General features: G+C 40.7%; 1 protein-coding gene across 3 annotated transcripts in view; it reads left to right on the top strand.

Moving 5' to 3' along the window:
* The window catches only part of LOC134538091 (large proline-rich protein BAG6), a 41,976-nt gene extending 19,007 nt beyond the window's left edge, over nucleotides 1-22,969 (top strand). For all 3 annotated transcript variants that reach the window (XM_063379108.1, XM_063379106.1, XM_063379107.1), the window contains exons 9-21: nucleotides 722-1,055; nucleotides 1,769-1,921; nucleotides 2,125-2,397; nucleotides 3,437-3,804; nucleotides 6,698-6,754; nucleotides 8,147-8,263; nucleotides 9,938-10,129; nucleotides 12,081-12,180; nucleotides 13,800-13,930; nucleotides 16,271-16,441; nucleotides 18,541-18,681; nucleotides 20,745-20,901; nucleotides 21,911-22,969. In XM_063379108.1, the coding sequence (XP_063235178.1) occupies nucleotides 722-1,055; nucleotides 1,769-1,921; nucleotides 2,125-2,397; nucleotides 3,437-3,804; nucleotides 6,698-6,754; nucleotides 8,147-8,263; nucleotides 9,938-10,129; nucleotides 12,081-12,180; nucleotides 13,800-13,930; nucleotides 16,271-16,441; nucleotides 18,541-18,681; nucleotides 20,745-20,901; nucleotides 21,911-22,113 (2,397 nt within the window). In that variant the 3' untranslated portion in view covers nucleotides 22,114-22,969. The remainder of the gene's footprint in view (nucleotides 1-721; nucleotides 1,056-1,768; nucleotides 1,922-2,124; nucleotides 2,398-3,436; nucleotides 3,805-6,697; nucleotides 6,755-8,146; nucleotides 8,264-9,937; nucleotides 10,130-12,080; nucleotides 12,181-13,799; nucleotides 13,931-16,270; nucleotides 16,442-18,540; nucleotides 18,682-20,744; nucleotides 20,902-21,910) is intronic.
* The last annotated feature ends 1,591 nt before the right edge of the window (nucleotides 22,970-24,560 follow it).

The following is a 24,560-nucleotide window of genomic DNA, read 5'->3' as shown; positions in this document are numbered from 1 at the left end:
ACAGTGTGTTAATGACTTTGATGGCAGCAAAGTTATTCAAGCTAATTTCATTTTCGTGATCTTGCTTGCTAATTTACCTACTCTTTAAATGTTCATGCATTATGGCAGCAGAACGAGCTACTGTTATGTTTAGGAGGTGAGTTCAGGAGTTATTTTTTGAGGATACACTAGAAGGATGGGGTGTTTGCGAGGATGCAAGAGTGTAAAGGTACAATGTGTCTTGTACACGCAGGCCCTAATTTACCTAGTCTTAAATGTTCGTGCATTATGGCAGCAGAACAAGCTACTTGTATTTTCAGGCGGTGAGGTCGGGAATTATTTTGTGAGGATATACTAGAAGGATGGGGTGTTGGCGAGGATGCTAGAGTGTAAAGGTGCGATGTGTCTTGTACACGCAGGACCTAATTTACTTACTCTTTAAATGTTAATGCATTATGGCAGCAGAACAAGCTACTTGTAAGTTTAAGAGTTGAGTTCGGGAGTTATTTTGTGAGGATATACTAGAAGAATAGGGGTGTTGGCGAGGATGCGAGAGTGTAAAGGTGCAATGTGTCTTGTACACTCAGGCCCTAATTTACCTAGTCTTAAATGTTCGTGCATTATGGCAGCAGAGAACAAGCTACTTGTATGTTTAGGAGGTGAGTTCGGGAGTGATTTTGTGAGGATATACTTGGCGAGGAGATGGAGAGTGTAAAGGGTGCGACGTGGCTGGGACACACAGGCCCAGTTCAACCTGGTGGCGAACCGCGGGACCAACACGGGCAACGGGCAGTTCGTGATGCGCGACGCAGACAGCACGACGGAGGCCCCGGCCGCGCAGGCGCAGACGCAGGCGCCGGCCGGCGCGGCGGAGGCCAGCGACGTTCCCCGGGGCCCCGGCGACGACGCCCCGGTCCCCCGCGAGAACGGGGGCGGATCGTCTCCCCCCTCGGAGGCTCCGGGCGACGGGGAGAACCTGGCGCGGTCGCGCACGCGCGGGCTGAACGGCTCGTTCCGCCCGCGCAACTCCGGCCGCAGCGGCGCCGCGCAGAGCCGCGCCAGGACGCCTCGCACCGGTGAGAGCTCGATGTTGCTCGACGTTGCTCGATGTCACCAGCCTCCAACCTGTCGGGATTCCACGTGACTAGGGACAACAAGATTCTACTGTTTTATCTTTAGTCCAATACACACAGTATTTTTGTGTTGTTTTTTTTTTTTTTTTATAAAAGCAGTTTTTTGTAATACTTCACACCAGAACAGGGATAAAATTTTACGTGTTACAATTTTACGGTGAAATAATTATTAATAAATTGGGTCTAAAACATACATTTAGAACAATAAAAAAAATAGCAAGCATTTATGGTTTAAATCTGATTCATTAAAAAATGCACAATAGAACAAATTAAATTAATTTTTCTGATCTATGATCTTTGGTACTATTTTTTTTCCCCACCTCGAATTTCAAAATTAAAAAGATTTCCTTGAATTAAGTTTTAGTTTAAATGCTGCTTAATTTCATGATATAAAGGAACAGTTTGGTTTTTTTTTTTTTTTTAATCTGTTTTGAGTTCACCCCAAAATCTTGATAGTGATAAATTTTTTAACATTTTTGTAATATGATCGAAGTGAAGATGGTAACTCCGAAAAGTCCTGTGAGGGAGTGGTCGTGATAGTGATGATAATTTTTTTTAACATTTTTGTAATACGATGGAAGTGACGATGGTAACCCTGACAAGCCCTGTGAGGGAGTGGTCGCCCCGAGCTGAAGCCGGCGTGTGCTCCCCCGCAGTCGGGGGAACGTTCTTCTCGCCGCAGTCCTTCAGCATCTCGCCGGCGGACGTGGAGGTGTTCATGGAGGTGGGGCCGTCCAGCATCACCATCGACTCCATGGAGACCCGGGTCCTGGACGGCAGCGTCATGGGCGGCGGGGGCGAGCAGGCCGGTGAGGCGATCATGCATTCCCCAGACCCATTCACTCATACCATAGTAATACGTATGTACAAAATACATTATTGGGTAGCAGTGCAATCGTTTAGGACCACCGCAAAAATTCTGAAAATGGCGGGAGGAATCGCGTGGAGGATTAGAAAGGCACGGGCGTGTTCTGCGAGTAGCAGCGAGCGGCGCGGCGCGGTGTTGTTCCAGCGGGGGCCAACTTCCCGGCGCCGGAGTTCATCCAGAACCTGATGCAGGCGATGGCGGGCCACGTGATGGGGCGGGTGGGGACGCCCGTCGGCACGGCGGCCGCCGCCCCCGTGACGGCCTCGGCCTCTGGCACGGCCTCGGGCGCGCAGGCGCAGGCGCAGGCCGGCCAGAACAGCCAGGCGCGCGGCAACACGGCGACGCACCCCACCACGGCCACGCAGACTCGCTCCACCTCCCGCCCGCACGTGCATCTCGCCCCGTCCGCCGTGCACTGTGAGTCCTCGATGTCATCTTGCGTTTTACACCACCATTAAATATATTTTTAATTTTTTATTTTTAAGACCGTAAATTAGTGGAAGTATTATTACTAGAGGCACACTTTTACTGTTAATAAAGCTGGCTGATTTTGTCATAAATAAATTCTCCTATCTCAGAAAAAAATTTTTATAAGAACACGTGGTCATCCTGAGAGAGAAAAATAATTCAGCTTAAACAGCAATTATTAGTTTGCAAGAGAAACAATTTGTAGCAGTTAGTCACTATTAATGAGGAAATTTTATAATATATTCACAAACGGTAGAAACCAAAATGTTATCTTTCACTTATGATATCTTCGAAATATAAAAGTGAATATTAACAGTTGCACTTAATGAAATACAACAGGTAAATGTATTTCCAAAATTATCATTTCATATTTTACTTTACAAAATACAGTATTTCAGATGCATTGAAAACTAATTTGAGTCTTCTACTAAGTTGGTTCTAATTTTTTTTGTACTCTGTGACTTGTGTCTGTTATCAGAGCACACCAAAATGACAGTGATGACAGAAACTGCATAAGAAAGGGAGAGTAAATGCTTGCTGTAATTGTAATCGGAAGTCCCGTGCAGCATGGATAGAGACCCGGAAAATTCGCAGGGTTCGTTTCGTGTTATGCTAAATTCAAATAATTATACCTTAGTGCTGCTTCTGTCGGTTCGTTGTTAATCTGGAGGACTGAGGGCCAATTAGAGACCCTCACTCATAGAAGTGTCGAATCACAGGCCGCCCGGTCGAGAGACGACTCACGGATCAGCGGCCGGTGAACAGTTAGGCATTTGCCCGAGTGTGTAGAGGATATTGGAGTCTATCCTGGAGGTCATTGAACCCGCGAAGTTTCACGGTCTCTAAGCATGGATTGTCATGTTCAGATACCGCCTTTCTCTCTCGGTCGGGCAGTTGTGGAGGGAGCGGGGAATGGCGCTGTGTGGATGCTGCCTTTCTCTCTCGGTCGGGCAGTTGTGGAGGGAACGGGGGATGGTGTTGTGTGCAGCCGCGCTGGGGACAAGCAACTTCGACCCGTTCCTGCCGTGCAACTCGCACCACATCAGGAGCGGGCGGCGGCGGCTTCGGGCCCCGCGGCTGGGCCCCGCGGTGACCTTCACCACGGACCGGTCCCCGCGCGGCGCCGGCGGGAACGCCCAGCAGCCGGAGCAGGCGGCGCGGGCGGCCGAGACCCCCCCTCCGCCTCCCCCCGCCGCCCAGGCGCAGCCCCCGCCCGCGCCCCAGCCCAACCTGCTGGGCTTCCTGGACGTGTTCGGGGGCCTGGCGGCCAACATCGCGGCGGAGGGGGCCGGCGGGCCGCCGGGCGAGGAGGGGGCGTCTGGCCTGGCCCAGCTGCTGCGGGGGCTCCTGGGCGCGGTGAGTTCCCGGCCCTAACTTCCTCCTTCCACTCGCCGTCATTGCAAGTGTTTGTATTGCAGCAGATCACCCCTCGGCCGTGATTCCCACAGACGGAGCTCCCAACGTTCGGAACTAATTTTTCCAAAAAAAAATTTTAAACATTACACCCGTCCCTTTCACCCACCATTCACAGACACTCACCGTCATTCAAGGATATCTCATGCAATTCCAGATGTTCTTATTACCGTAGAGCACCCCTCGACCGTGATTCCCACAAACGGAACTCCCGACATCCGGAACCAGTTTTCCGAAAAAAAAAATTTAAAAAGTTACAAGACATCTCCAAAACATTTCCGCGCCGGAGCGAGGCGTTTTTTGCTTTTTCGCCCGACTCTACGCGTCTTGCAGGTGCGCACGTGCGCGCGCACGTACGTCTTGTCAGAGAGAGCTAATTGTAGCCGGTCTTTCCAGCGCATTGCGTGAATAACACCGCTGGTTTTTCGCGTCGGACGTGAATTACCGTTGAAGATGTTTATGCTTATAAGTAGTTGTTCCGACTTGTTGCGTGTATAGTTTGAGCATGTTTAGTGTAGTGTTATAGACTTTGAACATTTTTAAACTTCCCGCCCTGCAGGGCATTGTGGTTGGTCACTCTGGAGAAAAGTGTAGGCCTATTTTAATTTTTAGTATAGATCAAGTATCTGATATTAAAACTTCTGTTTTAAATTGTTTCAGTATATATTTTACCTTGATGAAATTACACTTACCTCCTTTTCATTTAATGAAATATCTGTTAACCAAACAAACACCAAATATGTACCCCATTTCCATCCCCTTGGGGGTGGAATTCGGTAATTATATACAGCCTGGTTTTTAAGTTAGCCTAAGACCTTTCTAATTAAAAAAAAGTTCATTAAAATCAGTCAAGTAGTTTTCATTTGATACTCCAACAATTGGAAAAAAATTTTAAAAACTATATTTTGGTTTTTTCAAAAATGTAAATAGCAATTTCCAATAGTTTTTTTAATCAATTCATTCAATGTACAGACTTTTTGTCTTGGAAGAGTTTTATTATTAGATTCTCACTTTATTATGCCACTTACTCTATTTTTCAATGCATTGACTGCTTTTAAATATTTAGTTCACAAATTTTCTCAATTTTTTTTTACACACTTTTGCCTGGAGTTCTTAGGCATTTGACATGAAATTGGCATTGATCATATTATAATATGCCTGATGCTTGGCTGTTTTAATGGTTTGATATTGTGAATAGTGCAATATGATAGAACTGGTGTTTCAAATAATCTAAGTTACAGTAATCAGTAGGGGTGTGCGAAGCTTCGGAAAGTCTTAAGTCGAATTGAAGGCTAAAATTCTTCGACTTTGTCTTTGGGAAAATTGAAAAACTTCTGAGATTCCTTAGAATTTTAACAGTAATGCCTATTGTCATTCCTTTGAATCCAACACTTGAATCAGGAACATGCAGAGTTTTCCTGAAACACGAATCACCGAGGCATCGCAAGTACCGTATTGGTCCGAATATAAGGCGACCATTTTTACATAAACGAGAGATGCAAAAATTGGAAGTCGCCTTATTTTCGCACCCAAGACGTCAGAACCGCAAACATTAGTTCCAAGCTGAAAGCTACAGTAGAAACATTGTTTAACAAAACGTTCACGATTTTTTATATTAACTAAAACTTTGTTACCTCACACGGGGAAAAACAATAAATCCACCTAATATTGCAGTAATTTACAATTGTTTGAAGTTGAAAATTAAAATATTTGTTCTTGAGTAAAAACGTGAATGTTGAAGCATCTCAAAATGGCAACCTTTTATTTCACAATTCATATTTGTACTTTGTGTACAATCGCGTGTTAACATTTACGGTAATTTATCTTCAGATTTTTAACTGAAATATTTGTACTAAAATATCACAGTTATTTTCAGAATGATTGTTTACGTTTACAAACATTTCGGATGTAATGTATGGAAATTCACGGCTGCCAACTGTCTTTCCACAATATTTCTTTGTTGTAAAACGAACATTGCCGAACACGCTCGAAGACGCCATATTAACAGGAATTTGGTACGTTGCTTCAAAAGCTATTTTAATAATCCACTCTTTATTTATGTAAAAACCTTTCATAATTATAATAGATTATTCTTTCAAATTCATAGAACAGACTCTCTCTGTCAGAGAGTAATATGGACAAATATACGCGGTCACGTAACCGAAGTTATTCATGGCCGTATGCTTCATCATGTCAGCTAGCCACTTGTTTTGTTCCGGCAAGATGCATTCTTTGTTTGCTTTTTTTACGTTAAACACACTACTAAATAGTAATACACCTTGTTCTGTGGTAATACGTAGCTTAAGTCAAACGGAAAGTTAAATGCTGTATTTTAAGAGTGATTAATAGCCATTGTAAAAATTTTAAATTCGTAGATACAGTAAACTGTGAAAAATGAACAATCACACATCTGTGGAACGGCGGGGAACGAGCTCTAGACAAATAAACAGCTCTGAAGATGACAATTATGCAGCTTCATTAGAGTAAACACGAAAAAATTTCTAGTGTAATATTTAAAAGTGTAAATATTTTCTAATTGTTTTCTTTTGACTTTTAGGGTAGGCCATTCAAACTTATTTTAAATAAGTAAAGTGATAAATATAAATTAATTGTTATACATAAATGCAAAAACGATTTATCAACACAAAATGTATGTCTAATGAATTTTCACATTAATTTCTACCAAAAATTATTTTTACATTTGTTTGGCCTCCTGAAACTGCAGGTCGCCTTATATTCGGGGTCGCCTTATATTCGGGCCAATACGGTAGATGAAAGCCCACGACAGCTGTGAGTGATGCAGAAATGTGATTGGTTGTTTGTGGTGTTTGTGCAGACGCCGGACAACACGTCCGGGATGCAGTCTCTCCTTCAGGGGCTACCGTTATTTCAGGTGAGGGCTGCAGGTGCTGCCAACACGAATCTTGCAAATGTCGTAAACCACACTGGACTGCAGAGAGCAATAGCAAGACGTGCAATGAAGCAGTACCTAAAATATTTTTTAATTAGGGAGCCTCAGTCATTTAAAAAGCTTCAATGCTTCCATTACGTCTATATCCAGCCTTGCCATAATTATTCCAAATTAGTTTACTGTATTCACTCCGATTTTAAACATTTAAATCCCACCACACATGTAACACTAAAATACTAGTACTGCTCACCTAAAATATGTCTACCATCACAAAAGTTATCCTATTAACGGTACATGGTGTATTTGTGTCTATCCTACCGTTGATTGAAAATGTAGCCAATATTATTTTTGGTTGAAAATAATTTTTTTCTTTGATACGTGTGTATATCCATTTTATCGCATAATTGTCAGACATTTTATACCAAACTCAAGTTTGAAATGTAGGGGTGCGGTTTTTATGTGAGAAAAGCATTTTTTGTTGAGGTAAAGTTAACTATAGTACACTCTAACTACGAAAGAGTGCGGGCTATCCAATGTTGTTCACTCGGCACTAGACAGCGTGTATTACATACAATGGTTAATCTATTGATATTCTATATATGAGCGTCAAGCCGTCAACGTAACCAAACTTGAATAATGCCAACTAACACTTGCTACCTTTTTATACTCTGTACACAGCAACGACAAAGACAAACAGATAAAGGTTGCAACATTTGAAAATGTCTAGAAAAGAAAATTTACACACTGGACTGTTTCGTATTTCTATGATTTAATTACGTAAGCAGTAATATCGGAACTAATAAAATATTTAAACTTTAAAACACATTATTTTATACGATATAAGAAGTTTTTGGGCAATATCTTTTATGGAAAAAAAAATAACTTGTATCTTACTGAGAAAATGGTGGGACCAAACTGACCTAATTGGACAGGATATGGCATTGTGCAGGCACATCTTAATCAGAGGCGCAACAACTAAATTTCCATGGGGGGGGGGGGGGAATATACCTTTTTATAAAGAATAATTGATCCCCCTATTGAAGCGGGGGGTTCGGGGATCTTCCCCCGGGAAAATTTGTATTTCAAGGTGGAAAATGGTGCTATTTAAGCAGTTTTATTATCTAAAAATTGATTACACAGCACTTTCTTTGCCACCGTCTGCCCCCACTTCAAGGTTTCAGAGGGGGGACAAAATACCTTTGCCCCGGTTATTGTTGCGCCCCTGATCTTAATATTGATCCCCTGAAATAACACTGCGACAATTATGTGATTAACCACGGTATTACAAAGGTGTTAACACGTGATTGTTTTTGGGAACCAAAGCGGGGGGTTCGGTTTTTGAAGGTACTGGAGTTGTCTGCCGCTGCTCTGCAGGTATTCTCGGGAGGTGCTGAGGGCCAGACCCCGTCATTAGTGGATCTGCTGCAGAGTTTCGCGGCCCAGCCGGAGAGCGAAGGAGAGCACCTGCTAACAGACTTCATGATGACTCTGGTTGGTCCACGGCACATCGCCTCTCTTCGTAATGTGACGATATCCAAGTTCATCCCTTGATCCCGATGGCGTGATCCTGTGTGATTGATCCTGCGGGTACATGATGCTTGCTGTTTTCATTTGTTATGTCGAAAGATACTGGACAAAAAACAAAAAAAAATATTACAATACAAGCAATTTTAGAAAGAAGAAAAAAAATTCATTTGCTGATTATTTGATGTAATGATACAATTATTATTCATTGTTACATCACAATTTTTGTTGCATCCAGGATCTTTCGATGTAACAAATTAAAACGGCAATCATAATGCACAACAGGGGTCAGAGTTAAATGTGCGATAAAAAACCTTTAGCAATTTTTTTTTCAAATCTTCTTTTATATCCATTCCTTTATACATTCTATTTGTTAAAATACCTACAGTGGAACTCTGTTATGTTTTTCAAGGGGTAATAAGGAAATAAACATTATAAGCAGGAAATATCAATTTAGCATTTATCAGTGTTTGAACTTTTTTTTTTACCAAGTTACTCATCAAGTTTTATAAACAAATTTAAATTTTTTAACCACTTCACCCGATGCTTGAATTTGCTGAACTGAGCCAACAATTTTTCAATCATCATTATTCCAGCTGCTATTTTATTTGTCTTTAAAGACATACTGCAACATTTCTGTAAAACGATTCACTATTCGTGACAATGGCGATGAAATAAATTAAACTCTTTATGAGCAATAGAAAATACTTGTTTTTTTTTTATTTTTGTCACTGCCGAATAGTGGACAAACTAAAATAATATAGGACTACCTACGTGCATCTGAAAAAAACACAGGAATAGAAGGATTTGTAATTTCTCTTTCTTTCAAGACAAAAGGGTGCGAACAGACAACGTAACTGCGAATGTTATGTTCCTTCGATGTATCGAGTACACTAGTGTTAGCCAGCACTACCACGTAGCGCTAGCATCCTGGCATTCTTGCACTTTGTTTTTCCCTATACAATCCTATTTGAACAATTTACATCTATGGTACAGCAGTAATTGTGAACAAAACGCACGTGAAGTACGGAGTGAACCTTTTTTAACGTGGTAAATTGCACAGGTGGGATAGGTGTTGGAATACGTAGTTAGTTTTTAAAACTTTTTTTTTTTCCATTTATTGAAATTCATAAAGCTTACACAAGCAGGAAGTGACGGACGGTGGAAACTTTTTAACGTGGTAAATTTCACAGGTGGGATAGGTGTTGGAATAGTCAGTTTTCAAAATATTTTTTTTTTTCATTTATCGAAATTCGTAAAGCTTACATGAGCAGGAAGTGACGGATGGTGGAAACCTTTTAACGTGTTAAAATTTCACAGGTGTGATAGGTGTTGGAATAGTTGATTTTTTTTTCTTTCCATTTATTGTGTTGGATTTGTAAATAGTGCTTACCCTAGATTTATGTTAACTAATCCAAGTGTTGGACGCTTCAAAATTCAAACATGGCACCATTTTGCTGCCATTAACTCGAGCGATCCTGGTGGCCACCAGGGAAAGACTCGGTTGGTTCATCTGGTACCGGCGTCATCGGACGTCCGGCTATCGTCTTTTGACTTTCACGTTATCTGGTAACAGTTTCAGTACGAAACATATCGGAATGTGTGAAGCTGACACGGAGTGACGGGCGGGCGCATGCGCAGGCCCGCGGGCTGACCTTCCAGGACCTGTGCCTGCTTCGCGCCGGCGACACCCGGCCCCTGCAGGCGCTGCGGCCGCAGCTGCGGGAGTTCGCGGAGACCCGAGTGCTGCAGGGGGAGGCCCCCTCCTCGGAGAGCGTGGCGCGGGGCGTGGACCGTCTGCTGGGGCTGCTTCGCCCGCACTTCGACACGCTGGTGAGCAGCGTCCTGCCAGCGGGAGCTCTGTGTAGGATAGAGACCCGGAAATCTCGCTGATTCCCCTGGCCTCATGATAGAATTCAAAGTCATAGGGCGTGCTCGACCCATGTTCGCTTTCCCATTGGTCGATTTCTTAGCGAGAACATTTTTATCCCTTGTTATTTGGCACTACCCGTGATTCGCTCACTTCTCTCCTGGCTGGACATCGTATGGCTCACGGGCGTGGAGGGGCGCGTCCAGACAACTGCCGGTCCGATCACGAACACAGTGCGACGGTGTGGAGGTTTGCATTCTAGCTTGCGACTGAATGAACCCGCGAAATTTCCGTGGCTCTAGTGATGGCCTAAGGTCACGTTGCAACGCGAGCTTCTGCGAAGCTCCAACTTCTCGGCGTTTCCCGGCGGCCACAACTTGAGACGCGCGTTCCGGAAACTTCTAAAGACGCAGGAAGTCACGTGCATAGATTTCCCTGTTGCTCTTTACGTCATACTATACATCACGTTTACAATAATTTTAAAACTTATCACACACAAGGCAAGAAAGTTGACTCTTTCAAATAAAATTATTTTAACATTTATTTTATTTGGATGATAAATCGTGACTTGTGACTCGTGAAACGAAAACCCAGGGGGAAAAAAAAATTATTTTCTACTGTTTTTAATTTTTAAGTTATAGCGTTGGTGACGTCTTGCGACTTGCGTGCTTTATAAACGTCTGCTATGACTGCAGTGACATCTGTGTATAATTAGAAAAAAAGAATTCAATATTGTCAAGGTCAAAGCATTAGGATTCCCCAATTTAACAGACATTCAACATCTACCCTATCTATGTACATACCATGAAAAGAATGATATAATTTTTCGACTCATTTCTAATTTCAATAAAATTGATAATCTTAATCTGTAAAAGTGTAGCTATATAATGTAATTTTTTGTTTTTGTTTACATGAGCCTATAATATGTGTTATTTTCTTATCAAATTTATAATGATGTCGGCAATTAGTTATTTCATTATAATATCCATGTATTGTATTTCTTTTTATGCATTTTATATTTTGATGTTTATCTTTAATAGTTATATTTTAAACTTTATTTGTTTGTATTTTGTTTGTATTGTTTATATGTTGTCCTTTTATATACGTATGTGTTGTGCCCACCGCTAAAGCCCTCGGCTGTTGGTGGGCATGTTACAACATTAATAAATAATAAAATTTTATGTTTAACTGTGGTAAAAACAAAAATTATACTTAAATGTAAGTCAGTACACAATTATCCATGTAAGTAAACCATATAGTGTCAAAGCCCAAGTTGATAATAGTGAAATTAACAAACTTTAAATAATCTTAACTCAAAGTACTGAAATATCATTCTATGACATAAAATATCCAAAGGACGTGATCATTTTGGTATTTTTGGATTGTAAAAATTTAATTTGTTATCTTATGAATATAATAAAACATTTCATACCTTCCAGTACCTTGTTTGTAAGCTATTTATTCTGTTACATATTTAATCAAATACATGCTTAACAGTTTAATTTCTATTCTGATTAAATCTGCTCCAGACGTTATTAGTATTAATGATTTTATTTAACAAATTTGGTGCGTGTGTGTGTACGCATGTGTGTGTGTCTATATATAGAGAGAGATGCTTTACATGTGTGTACCTACTTCAAACAAATAAAAAAAAAATTGAAAAGAGGCTTAACATGGTGGAGAGGGCTGCAGTCTCTGTTTACATATCATCTTGAATCTTGTGCATGTGATAACTTATTTCTACGGTTTGAAATTAAAATTGAGTAATGCTTAGCTACAAGTTGACATGCAGTAACATTTCTGTCACTTGTGGGCTATGGGTGGGTTTTTTCTAAACTCTTCTGTCTTTGAGAGACAGTGTGTGTCAAAGTCACTGGTTTGTTTGCTTACACCAAGTGGTGTGAATGTTTTCAGCTGGAAGCCCGTATCAGGGAAGACGTAGACATAATCTCAACTGTGAACCTCTACCATCAAGTCCGTCTTCCTGAGATCTTGGAACTTTTCACCAGCGAAGGTTTGCCGCCCAAAATATATGTTGGAAGCGCTGACTTCTCTGAGTATAAATCCTGCATGCTGTTCGTTTCTAAAATTTGGCATGCCAGACAGTAGTGGCATAGTTGTGACTTCAGTGCCTGTTTGGATATTCTTCAAGAAATTACCTGATAAAAGGATGCAGTGCACTTATGCCCTTCTCTCCTGAAAACTGAATATGGTTCAATAGGAATGCACAGGCATGTAATACAACATCATAAAGCTAAAAAATTAGTTGACAATTTTTTTAACAAATAAACCAGCAACGGAGGTGGCCAGTGAACGTATTTACTCTAGTGCTGGCAATATTTTAGATAAAACGTGAATATGTGAAAGAATTATTTTTTCTTCACGAAAGTTTGAAGTAGAATAGGGCATTTCCTTTATGTGCTGCTTATTTGTTCTATGCGTCAATATTTTTTTTAAACTTGAAATCATTTGGACTATTAATTGTGGTTGGTTTATGAGAGACTTATAAATATTTACATTTAAATAGTGAATATTTTTTTTTCTGTCCTACCAAGTGAAGGGACGTAATTTCAATGCTGTTGCCCCTTATCCCGATCCCGGATAAATCCGTCCTGAAGCAAAAATCCCATTCCCGTCTACCTTTAGAAGTAACATTGAACAATTATGAAATAGAATTTGTGTGAAATTATTCATAAGTGTTAGTTTCATGCAGGGTGTCCACAGTTAGTACTTTTGTACTAGATCTAGTACTTTTATAAGTTTTTTAGTGGTCTAGTACATTTACGCTCAGATCTAGTACTTTTTTTTTCTTTAATATAATAATATTACAGTAATTCCAATATGTTTTATTATTAAGCGTAATGATTTTTAAGAACTATGGAATGTATGTGTGTGTCGTGTGATATTTAAGTTAGAGCATTGCAATTTCATTATAACTTCCTAAATTTTTAAAACCATAAATTATAATTCAGTACTTTTTTTTTTCTTTCAAATCTGGTACTATTTTCTCGCCTAAGTTGGTACGAAATATTTTTTTCCTTGTGGACACCCTGGTTTCATGTCTGAATCTTAAATGCTGTCTCATAAAAGGGGCACATAGGAACAAAATAACAAAATAACGCCAGTTTTCGTTGCGAATGTTGAGAAAAATGCAGTAAGGTACCGTGACTAGTTGTATTGTATGGACGAGGCGCCTTGCAGAGCTTGACCTTTGAATATATGTACTGTATAGAAGTCGCGAGTGGATAGGATTTACTCTACGTTTTTCAGGAGCGCATGATGAGCAGCTTGGGAACTCCACCGCTGCAGTGCGCCGCCGTAACGCCCTGCATTGTCTTAGTCGTTATTTACACGTGAGAGCGCAGCACTGTCGCCCGCTGTCATTCCCCCCGCAACCCCCCAATCCACCATTCACAGCAGCTCAAGGTCGTTCGACGGGAGGGGGAAGGGGTGTTTGAAGAGTTAGACACTTGTCCGCTAGGGACCACCACGAGTCGATGCCCCTAGAGATGGTGGCGATTGCGGCGGTGAATCAACCAACTACCTCAAAACCGTATTAGAAATTTTTAACCTGGGCTGTGCGACTTCTGTACAGTATATATATGTTCAAGGGCGTGACGGCATGTTGCGCAGGGGAGAACGGCAACTTCGGCAGCGCCACGGCGGCGTGGTGGAGGCAGTACACCCAGGAGCTGCAGGCGATCCTGCTGTACTGCTGCGTGGACAAGGCCCAGGGACTGGAAGCCATCGTGCGGAGCTACGTGGTACGTCTCCCGCCGCCCGGCCGTGTCGGTCACAGTAAACTCCCTGTCATCTGTGCATGCTGCGAAAAATAAAAGCACATGTGTGAATCTGTATTTTTATCACAAGGGAGCAAAAATTTAAACTCTACTGACGAGTGTATTGTGTGCCACGAGGGTCGTAACCGGGGTGGTGGGGACGACGACGACATTCCCCCCCCCCCCCCCCCCCCAATACTAAAAGTCTTCAATTTCGTCCCCTCCAATAATATATTTAGTTTCGTGGTTATATTAAAAATATTATTTCTGTGATATAACCAATATGTTGCGTGTGGTGCATTTAGTCCAATCGTGGTAATGCGAGAGCACTTTTTTGATTCGATCTTCGTGTAAAATCAAAATCAGGTCCGATACAGAATGCAGATATGTTAACTGTGTTTTTACAAATTTGTTCTCTGAAAATATTTTTTTAGAAAAATTAAATTATATATTACAACCATATATAATGAGAATATTTAGGAAAGAAAAATGCCTAAAAACCACCTTCAAACCAAAAATTTTCCCGGAAACCCCACTTTTTTTCCCAAGGGGATGGACATTCCTCAACAACTAAATCAATTGAAGTCCCCCCCCCCCCCCCAAAATATATATTCTTGCGACGTCCATGTTGTGTGCAGTACACAGTAAACCACCACAGGCCTTCTCGGAACTCACGCAGTGTCTAATGAAGTCTCAGAGTATGTATAGTACTGTATCCTTGTTACGAAGCAAGTACCGAGCACTTTTATTTTTACATCACTGAAATGTATTGTATGTTAATTATTCAGTAAAATACTACAAATTTAGCATCTTTAAAAAAAAATTTTTACTTGTAATTGTAACTTATACTGTGCATAAATTTGTAGATTTTTAAGTTGAAATTATTGTTTCTTTTTTTGTTTCCCATTTTCGGCTCTTTTGCGGATTATCCGCAATTTCCACTAACCTCGGTGGCCCTGCCACTTAATTTCGTGGATAATCGGGAGTGTAAATAAGTTTGCAAGTACTTGTTTGAAAATTGTACCAACATCGTAATGTAAAAATGAATTGCTATTAACACTTGTAAGATAAAAATACATTAAATAAAATTTTTCCAATCTATTTAGTACATTTTTGTAAAAAATTCATGTTGAATACATTACAGTAATTGAATTTAATATATTTAATATTAAGTTTTTTTGAGTTAAATTTTGATTAATATTGCTGATAAATTTTAGATAGTAGTTACATTTTTGATGTTTTATGGTGTATTAACTAACATTTTGGTAGAATAGGTGTATTCACATGCTTTTTGTTGTTATTTCAGTTTTATTGCAATTCATAGTGTAATCTTGCCCCTAGTTACAGGTTTGGTTCAGTATGTCGAGGGCATCATCTCGATGCATGCCAACGCCACATCAAATGGCACGTACAAAAGACTGAAACTAACGTGTTGTAGTTTAAATCAAACATAGTACATTAAATTATGTCACCAAAATTATTGATGCTTTGTCCATGAAACTACAACACTGCACTCGGCTGTGTTGGATGATAGCTTAACTGTTTATCTCCAGTGTCTTACATGTAGAAGCTTACAGATTTTGGTAATTTTTTATATTGATATTTCCTGTTATAGTAAAAATATTTTCTTGAGATTTTTATTTGCTGTAACGTCTAAAATTATTGTTCGTCGTTGCTGGTAGTTTAGAATTCCTTGTTTATGAATAGGTAATTAATTTTTATTTTTGGTCATTATGCTGAAGTAAAAGCAGACAATTATAGTAGGAATCGTTTGGAAATAAATTTGTTGGCCCTAAATAGAGACTGTAGCAGAAAAATTGAATTGTATGCCGCCAAAAATTAAGACAAAGATGAATCTTATGTATTTGTGTGCGAGTTTTAAGACTACATTTACGTAGTCATTTTGAGTTTCCGATGTGTGGGATGTGTCAAACAGTGTTAATGATGACAAACATTGTGGACTGTATCGAGATGGTTTTAACCGACGATGCAAAATAAATCACAAGATAGCATCAGCCCGCACCATCGCGACCTACCGCCATCGTGCCGATGGAAAACGAAGACTGTTTTTTTGTTTCCTCGCCGCAGGGATGCCACTCTCGCGGTTTACGGACGCCAACCCTCGCAGTGTTCCGACACGGTGCCGGCTGTAAAAAGCTGGGGCGCCGGTGATTTAAACTGTGTCTTATCACTTGGCCCGGTACGAGTGCCACAAAGTCAACTCGCAACACAGTTCTATGTGCAAGGGTTCGCGCTGAGTACCAAACAGAGTGTCGCCACCGGAGAGTGAGGCAGTTGTTCGAGCTCGTACCCGCACGTGCGCAGATGCAGATAACGCAGGGGGTGAGCCCGCTGATCCAGCAGACGACGGTGAACTGCTGCCTGGGCTTCGTGCGCGGCTCGGTGGCCCAGCTGGCGATCGGCCCCGAGGAGATACAGCCCTACGTCGTGTACCGCATGGGCTCGGCCGACACCCAGCAGGCGTCTGTGCCCCCGGTGAGTGCGCTGTGTCACGCTGCAATGACCGAGCGTTGTTGCTGTGAGGGACTCTTAAGGGGGTGTGTCCCATTTCAGGTCATGATTTTATATTTATATTAATCACTGCCCGACTTTTAGACTTTTTTCAATTGTTTAACTTTCACGAAATGAAAAATATATACAGCGCATACTTTTTTGCATAATTAGCTGCCAAAGTTACGTTTTTAACGTTTTTGTGTTGTACAAATAAGGAGAATTTAATTTATTGCAGAACTGAAACTTCTTAGGTTTAACTGCAATGCCACTGGCTACTTCATGATATGGTTTGCATTTCTATCACAAAAAATCATTTCATCTTTCTTGGCTGTAAAAATCGTAACAATTTTGAGAATTTTGAAATTACAGGTAATATTAATTAATATTTTCTGGAAGAAATTCAAACTATTTATTGAAGTAGCTGGTGGCATTGCAGTTAAAACTAAAAGTTTCAGTTCTGCATTGAATTAAATTCTCCTTATTTGTACAACACAAAAACGTTAAAAATTTACCTTTGGCAGCTAATTATGCAAAAAGTATGCACTGTAAATATTTTCCATTACATGAAAGTTAAACAATTGAAAAAGTCTACAAGTTTATCTGTAATTACTGTAAATATAAAATCTTGACCTGAAATATGACCTTAATATGATTTGGGTGTTGTTTAAAGGCATGTATTGTGCCAAATTAATACTCCACAAAGTCACTTTTATCTTACATAACACTATATCATTAATAATTTCCAATAGAACATACCGTAACAAGGCCTGTGCGAGTATTTGAATTATCGAATATGAATGATAAACTATTCACGTTCAATTCGACCTTGTATACTAACACTTCAAAAAAACAAATATTCTTTCGTTGATGAATATTACACACAGCATACGTTGTTAGAACGTACGCTGTTTAGATTGTTATTTGTGCAATGTGAATAACAGCTTTTCACTTCAGGTGAGTAGGTATTTTAATTTTAGGCTAATGTGTTTTGGACTAGTGAGAGTACTCACAACTCAGATTGTGTAATATTGCAGTACCTAACAAAAAAATATTATTTTAGAATTTTGCAGTTCCCTCAGCAAGAAGGTAGGAAGACCCAAGAATGAAAAAGAACGGACAGGATGAGTTACTCAAAATAAAAAATAAAAAATTAGCTCGAAGAGTAAAAAAAAAATTATATTATTAGAAATAGAGATGGAATTGAAAAAACTTACGAAAAGTGTATAAACTGTTTCTAGTGGCCGTAATTGACATAGTGTAAAACATTTAAGACAATATTTAAAACGTCGAAAATTTTTGTGTACCGTATTGAACAATTAAAATGCATAATACTTAAAATTTCAGGTCTTAAGGAATTTTTTTCAAGGTTGGAACCTGGATAGACACCACCCTGCCACCTAACTGCCCGACAGCAACTTGAAAACCGAATGCTGTTGCACGGTGCTTCATCGTGTTTGTTACCTACATGGTGCGCTCGTACTCTTTTAACAGCGGGACTGGAAAAAAAATCGTGCGACGTTTGCGTGAGAATTTTTTTTTCCTCCGAATTTTGACGCCTTAAATTCGGGGTGCGACGCTTGTGTGATAAAACGTGGTACCTTTGAATATATATACTGTATAGAAGTCACGAGTGGATAGGATTTACTCTACGTTTTTCAGGAGCGCAAGACGAGCAGCTCGGGAACTTCACCGCTGCAGTGCGCTGCCGTAACGCCCTGTATCGTCTTAGTTGTTATTTACACGTTAGAGCGCAGCGCTGTCGCCCGCTGTCATTTCCCCGCACCCCCCCACCCATCATTCACTGCAGCTCAAGGTCGTTCAACGGGAGGGGGAAGGGGTGTTTGAAGAGTTCGACACTTGTCCGCTAGGGACCACCACAAGTCGATGCCCCTAGAGATGGTGGCGATCGCGGCGGTGAATTAACCAATACTACCTCAAAACCGTATTAGAAATTTTTAACCTGGGCTGGCGACTTCTATACAGTATATACATTCAAAGGCGGCACTGAAGCGCGCGTGGTGTTTAGCCGGGTAGACTGGCGGGACGGGGGTCGGAAGGTGAGGCTCGGGGGACTGCTGCAGGAGCAGCAGATGGAGACGGACGTGGAGGTTGACACGGACGCCGCGCAGGGGGCACAGCCGGCGCCGGAGGTTCGCGACGAAGTGCCGGAGGTCCCGGAGGTGCTGCTGGGCTCCGAGGCCTGGCACGGCCAGGTGCCGTCGGTGAGTATCGCCCCCTCTACGCGAGCAACTGGGTGACCGAGGGGTCCCAGGGATGTGAGAGGCGTGGTTCCGTGTCGTTGCTGCTCACACTCCCGCAGAGGGGGCCGGCTCTGCAGGCGGTCTGGGGGGCGGGCCGGTGGGGCCTGAAGCTGGGATGGGTCTCCTCTACCTCTCGACCTAGCCGGGCGCTCGCCGGCAACATGCCGCGATTGGAAATGGCGTATCTATTTCCCGGTTCCCGTAACCCATGTCTGGCACTGGCAACAGTGTCAGGCGTTAAAAGACCCATGATTAGGGGCCGGAAAAATTCGCAATTTGCGATAGATGCGATTTTTTTGCGAATTTTGAGGTTAGATGCGATTTTTTACTAATTGTTGTTATAAATGCTATATTTGCGAAATCGCGGTAAAATTGCCATTATCGGGCGAAAAACCACTATAGAATGCAACAAAATGGCTTGAACACACATTCCTCAAAGTATTTTTTTTGAAAATAGCCACCATAACACAATTACCGTAAACAATAGCTTCTGACAAGGCTTGTTGAAGGAATAAAATCCGAATCCTAACCTTTATTTATAAAACATTCCTTAACCAAATATCACGCATGATAGTATAGAATAAGTAATTTTGTAAATTTATTCTTTACGATTTACTCAAGATACCGTTGAATGTTGTTTAGAAAAGAATGTTCACACTACTTATCGACGCAGTTATTTTGTTTTGTTAGATCACATCACGTTCGCCTACGTTCGCCATTGCATCGTGTGTTGCCTGTTCATGAAGAGTATCTAACCTAACAAAACAAAATTTCCCGGGAAGCGCATCACGGAAACCAACAACCTAGAAAATATCTAGGTCGTTGACGGGATCGTAGTGAACTTGCAAAGATAAAAATGAAAATATTTTAAATGCTGAAAACTACTACAAATATTTTAGTACGCGGTTTTTTACATTCGTTGATAATCACTTTAGTCTTCAAATTTTTTTTCTGATCAATATTTTACATAGGGACAAATCATACATTTTGTGGTGCACATTTAGCGTACTGAAGTTGGTCAACTCGAATCGTCAGTTTGTTTCCATCTGAAATTACTAGTGGTCAAACGTTTGTTTACAAATACCGTTTAATGATTTTGGTTTGTGTTAAAATTCGTCATAATGGGTATAAACACTATTACAACTTCTTGTATTGTTATGTAACTTTAATATCTTATGCAAATTTCTCAAAAATAGATGCTAATTTCTGGAAAATAGATGCTAATTTTCAACATCATAAATGCTAATTATGTAATAAATAGATGCTAATTTTTCCAGGCCCTACCCATGATACATGAATTAGTTTACCAGTAGTTCACCTTTTTAAAGAGTAGTCAGGTTTGGTTAGCTACATTAAAAATTGTGAGATTGGTTGGCTGGGTTAGCTACATTACAAGTACTTCATTGTTTGAATGGTTACCTATATTAAAATTACACAAAATAGTTGGTATATTTAGGTGAGGTTAAAATAGCTACCTTATAAATACTTATGTGACCGTAATATTAATATAGCTGTCCCTACCTAGCCAATTGTTTTTACAATTTCACATTATTTTTCATGTACCGAGGATAATAAAAAGGTTTCCTTTGTAGTACGGTGGAAAGATGCAAGGCAAAATGTAAAAATATTTTGTAAGATTTTTTTTTTTTAAATAGGGGTGATATATATTCTGGTTATTTCTTTTGGGCAAATACAGGTAATTTATTTTAATAATGTTATCAACATAAAGGTACGTGTGTCACTAAGAAACTAATGTTAAGAGGAAAATGCAAATTTGGACAATTGCAGAATTAAAATTTTGTAATTATGTACACACACACATATAATTAAAACAAATTCTTGTGTTAAAACGTCTTACATTACAAGAAAAAACGAAAGCAATTTGCTTTCGAGGGCTGGAAGCATTTGCACGGCACATCTGCATAAAAAAATACGATCAAACGTGTGTTCCTTTTATCTTATGTTTTTGTTTGTAAGTCCAGCCTTGGAAGTTGCTTTTAACAGTTAAATGATTTTGTGTGCAGGAATGGGTTCCCATCATATCTCGGGATGTCCAGCGGCAGCGCAGGCAGGGTTCCCAACCGCCCTTCAGCGACGCATACTTGTCCGGCATGCCGTCGAAGCGACGCAAAGTGGTCACATCGGCAAAACCTCAGGGGAACCTTAACCAAGCTATTACAGGTTAGTGGGCGTTCAGATGGAGAGCAATGCTTTGAGTTTTTCAGTCACCATGTTGTAAACGAGAAATAATTTTCATGTTATCTAAGTGTTCACATTTTCTTTTGTATCTTTCAGCAGCATGTCCAAGATATAATAACCTTTCCACATTAATATGAAGATTAAAACATTTATGTGATGTCCAGTGACTTGAACATATATGCCAATGTTACGTTTAAAATTATTGTAGTGTTATAAGTTGGTAAGTAACTTAATGGTAAAAGTGTCTCAAATATGACAGTTCTCAAAGTAGCACCGTTGGTGCCCACTTCTCAACTGTCACTTGCAAACGCCACGTGGTGGTTGTTGTGAGCACTTACTGTCGCAAGACAATGCTTACAAACTCTGTTCAAATAATGACTGTGCAAAGGGGTATGTAAGCCATGGGTACTACTTTGTAAACTGTCCAATTTGAGTCAATTTACGTGCCTCAGAAGATGATAAATGTATGCTGCAAATTGTATGAGCTGTGCCTGTAAAGTGGTGATGAGGGAGGTTTGGTAGTGAAGGACGGAGGAGAATTAACAGTGAGGGAAGGAGGATAATTGGTGATGATGGATGGAGGTTGGTAGTGAGGGAGGAAAGGAGAATTACATTTATTTTTTTAGTTATTTATGTGATGATTTATGGTGCCATAGTGATAAGATATTAGACTCACAATTACAGAGGTCCCAAATTTTGAATCAATTTCTTGTCATGTTGATTTATGTTTTCCTGATTTTTTTTTCCTGTGTCGCTCCCTAGCAGTAGGAGGTTTCTGTAATTCAGACTTTGGCTGATTCCTCCTCTTAATATTCCTGTTTTTATCTTGCTTGAAATGTTAAGCTCAAGTAATAAGTTATGTTTATTGTCTGTTTTGTGTACTAGAGGAGTCGTGGTCAAAGTAAACTCACTCCCAAGTGTTAGCCGGCAGTGGTGGGAGTGGTGTTGGCACCTACTAGACCAGGGACTGAGGGCGGTGCGCTGCTTGCAGACACGGTGCGCAGCGCCATAGAGACGGCGGGCGTGGGGCCGGGCCCCTTGAGGGAGGTGGCCAGTCAGGCGGCCGGCAGTGATCCGGCCATCCAGGCAGCGTATGCGGACCGCGTGCGCTCGCTAGTGCAGGACCGCCTCGCCGCCAGCCCGGACTTCTCGTCCGACAGGTTCCCCAACACCGCCAAGTACTTCTCCAAGTAGTGCCACCTTCGCATCATGTAACACGAATTATTAAACAAATTTATCGTAGGTTCTAAGACTTTTGAGTTTTAGGCATATTGTTTTTGTTGTCAATTGTTTTTTTCTATCACCGTGTTGTTGGTTTACAGCTGCGCGGCTTTCGCATGGTTTTATAACTGCAGTGTTAATTACGTGTCTAGCCATCGTACTGATTTTGTTTCCTACAGGCACATTTTTATAGTATTGTAAAATGGTGTCTGTTTGACTCTTGTGTATATGTTGAGTGAAATCATAGTGTCTAGTGCAGGGTCCATGGTTTAAAACAATCGTGTAACTGTAATAATGGAGAGAGAAGGGTTTTATGGAGGAATGAGTGTAAGTGACATCATGATGAGTGATTTCAAGAAACTAGCTAGTAATTTTTGCCACACCTGTAATTTGGCAGCACATATAATGCCACTGGAATACACATGTATGTTTAGGAGCAGTTTGAATGGTAGAAGCACTCTGGAACCTATGTTGACTGGTCAGGCACACCTCTGTGATGTTAAGCTCGCAGCGTTGGGCTCAGTGTCTGATTGGCAAGTGCCGAGGCCTCTTGTCAGGTATCACAGACATGTGTTTACTGGTTATGTATGATCTTCTGACTCATGAGTTACTTTATTGCAAGGAAGCGGTTATAAAATTTGATGTCAAACAGATTTTCTCTGCCTCATTTTTTTTTTGGTTGTCCTTTATATTTTCGACCTGCTTCCTGTGATACAATATACTTGATATATTACGCACTATGATTGTCTCTTTAGAGTATCATCTATAAGTTATCTTTACCATTCACTGGAAATGTATGAATTGATTAATAAAGTCTCTATATATATCAGGTGTACAGAAGTGTACTTTTACAGTTTGTTGTGTTCCTGACCCCATATGAAGATCCAATTTTTTTCATGTTTTGCACCGAGTGAATGAGATATTTAAGATAACAGTTGTACACAGTACCTACGTGACAGCAAAATCAGCCTATTGTACATGTTTTCGCACGCATGCTCGAAGTTCCACAATCTTCAAGCAGATGCAGAGCGCACACAGCAACATGCGTGTTTCATTTTGTCTCCTGCTTTACTAACTTTTCAAAATGGGGGAAGAAACACAAATTTGCGCCGAAAATAACATTTTATGTTCCAATGTCTTGCAGCACACGCACCATCTCGCACACGTAGAATTTTCATGGTTATTTGCGAGGTTGAAGTGAAGGTCAGTTGGGTGGTCTGGTAAACTGGCGGGGGTCCCTTATCGCCTCTCCTCGCTCCTCTCTCTCTGCCTCTGGCCCGGCCCGAGCGCGCTGCCGACCACTTGAAGGTCCCGGGAGCGGGAGAGCTCGTTAGCCAGCATTCCTGGACCGAGCGTCCGCCGAGCATCGGGCACTCGTCCGCTCCCGGCACGAGACACTTCTGTCCGGTGAGCACATCTGCGTGTGCTGCACGGCCCTCTGCGCAGCGACGTCACGCCGCTGAAATGCAGAGCGCTTGAGCAGCCGCGCGGATGCCAAGAATCTCTTCAATGAAGTCGACACCCCTGCTGTTCGTGAGACTTGAGGAGATCCAGAGCCCTTGAGCGAGGTTGGCACGACTGGTGCTTGTCAAACTGCATCCTTTCGTAACACCTAGGGCAGATAAGTGTTTGCACTGCTTGAAACTTGCTTTCTCGATCCTTGAGTTCACAATAATATTGTGTTATAAATAAAGTTCATTAATTTTGATTCTATTCTTGGAAGGAATGTGTTTGTTTCATAGAGCAGTTGTGTTTAAAAAAAGAAGAGTAGAAATTGATCCCAAGGGAAAATATAATCCCTTATAATCAATCCACACCGAGCTAATGACATAATGTTCTAGAATGACATGGAAGCAGACAGATTTCATGGAACATTGATCAGAGTTGTCATGCATGGGACACCAAACACCCAATTTAATATCAGTAAGTTGAGAGTTCCTAAATATGTAGTAAAAAAAATTTAAATTCTCACTGCTAATAAGGAAGTAAACTATGTGTTTAGAAACTTTTGATTTTGTTTGAAACACGCCATTATAAAACCATGATTTTTGCTTGAATAAAATTATAATCTGCAAAATGTCATTGGAAAATGCAACAAAAAAAATAAGTATTTTATATATTCTACATATTCTAGTTTTTATTTTAAACATCAAGTGTGCAAAATTACATCAAGTAGTACCAACATTATAATTTAAGGTTTTGAGAAAGGGGGTTATGGGTAAATTTGTTTGAATCTGATGAAGACAGAAAAAGACTCGATTTGTTCCTTTTTTTTCAAAATTTTAAGTATTTACAAACTGTACAGTGAAGTCTAGGGGAGTTATTTCAATACTTATGGGTAAGGTAGCGAATATGCACTGCCTAGTTAGGATTCAACCGTAACATAACTCGCAGACCGTACTCCAGATCATGTCCAAACC

This window comes from Bacillus rossius, chromosome 13 (genome assembly GCF_032445375.1).
Source record: "Bacillus rossius redtenbacheri isolate Brsri chromosome 13, Brsri_v3, whole genome shotgun sequence".
NCBI classification, from domain to species: Eukaryota; Metazoa; Arthropoda; class Insecta; order Phasmatodea; family Bacillidae; genus Bacillus; species Bacillus rossius.
Note: the sequence above shows the minus strand (reverse complement) of the source record. Positions and strands in the feature narration are given on the sequence as shown.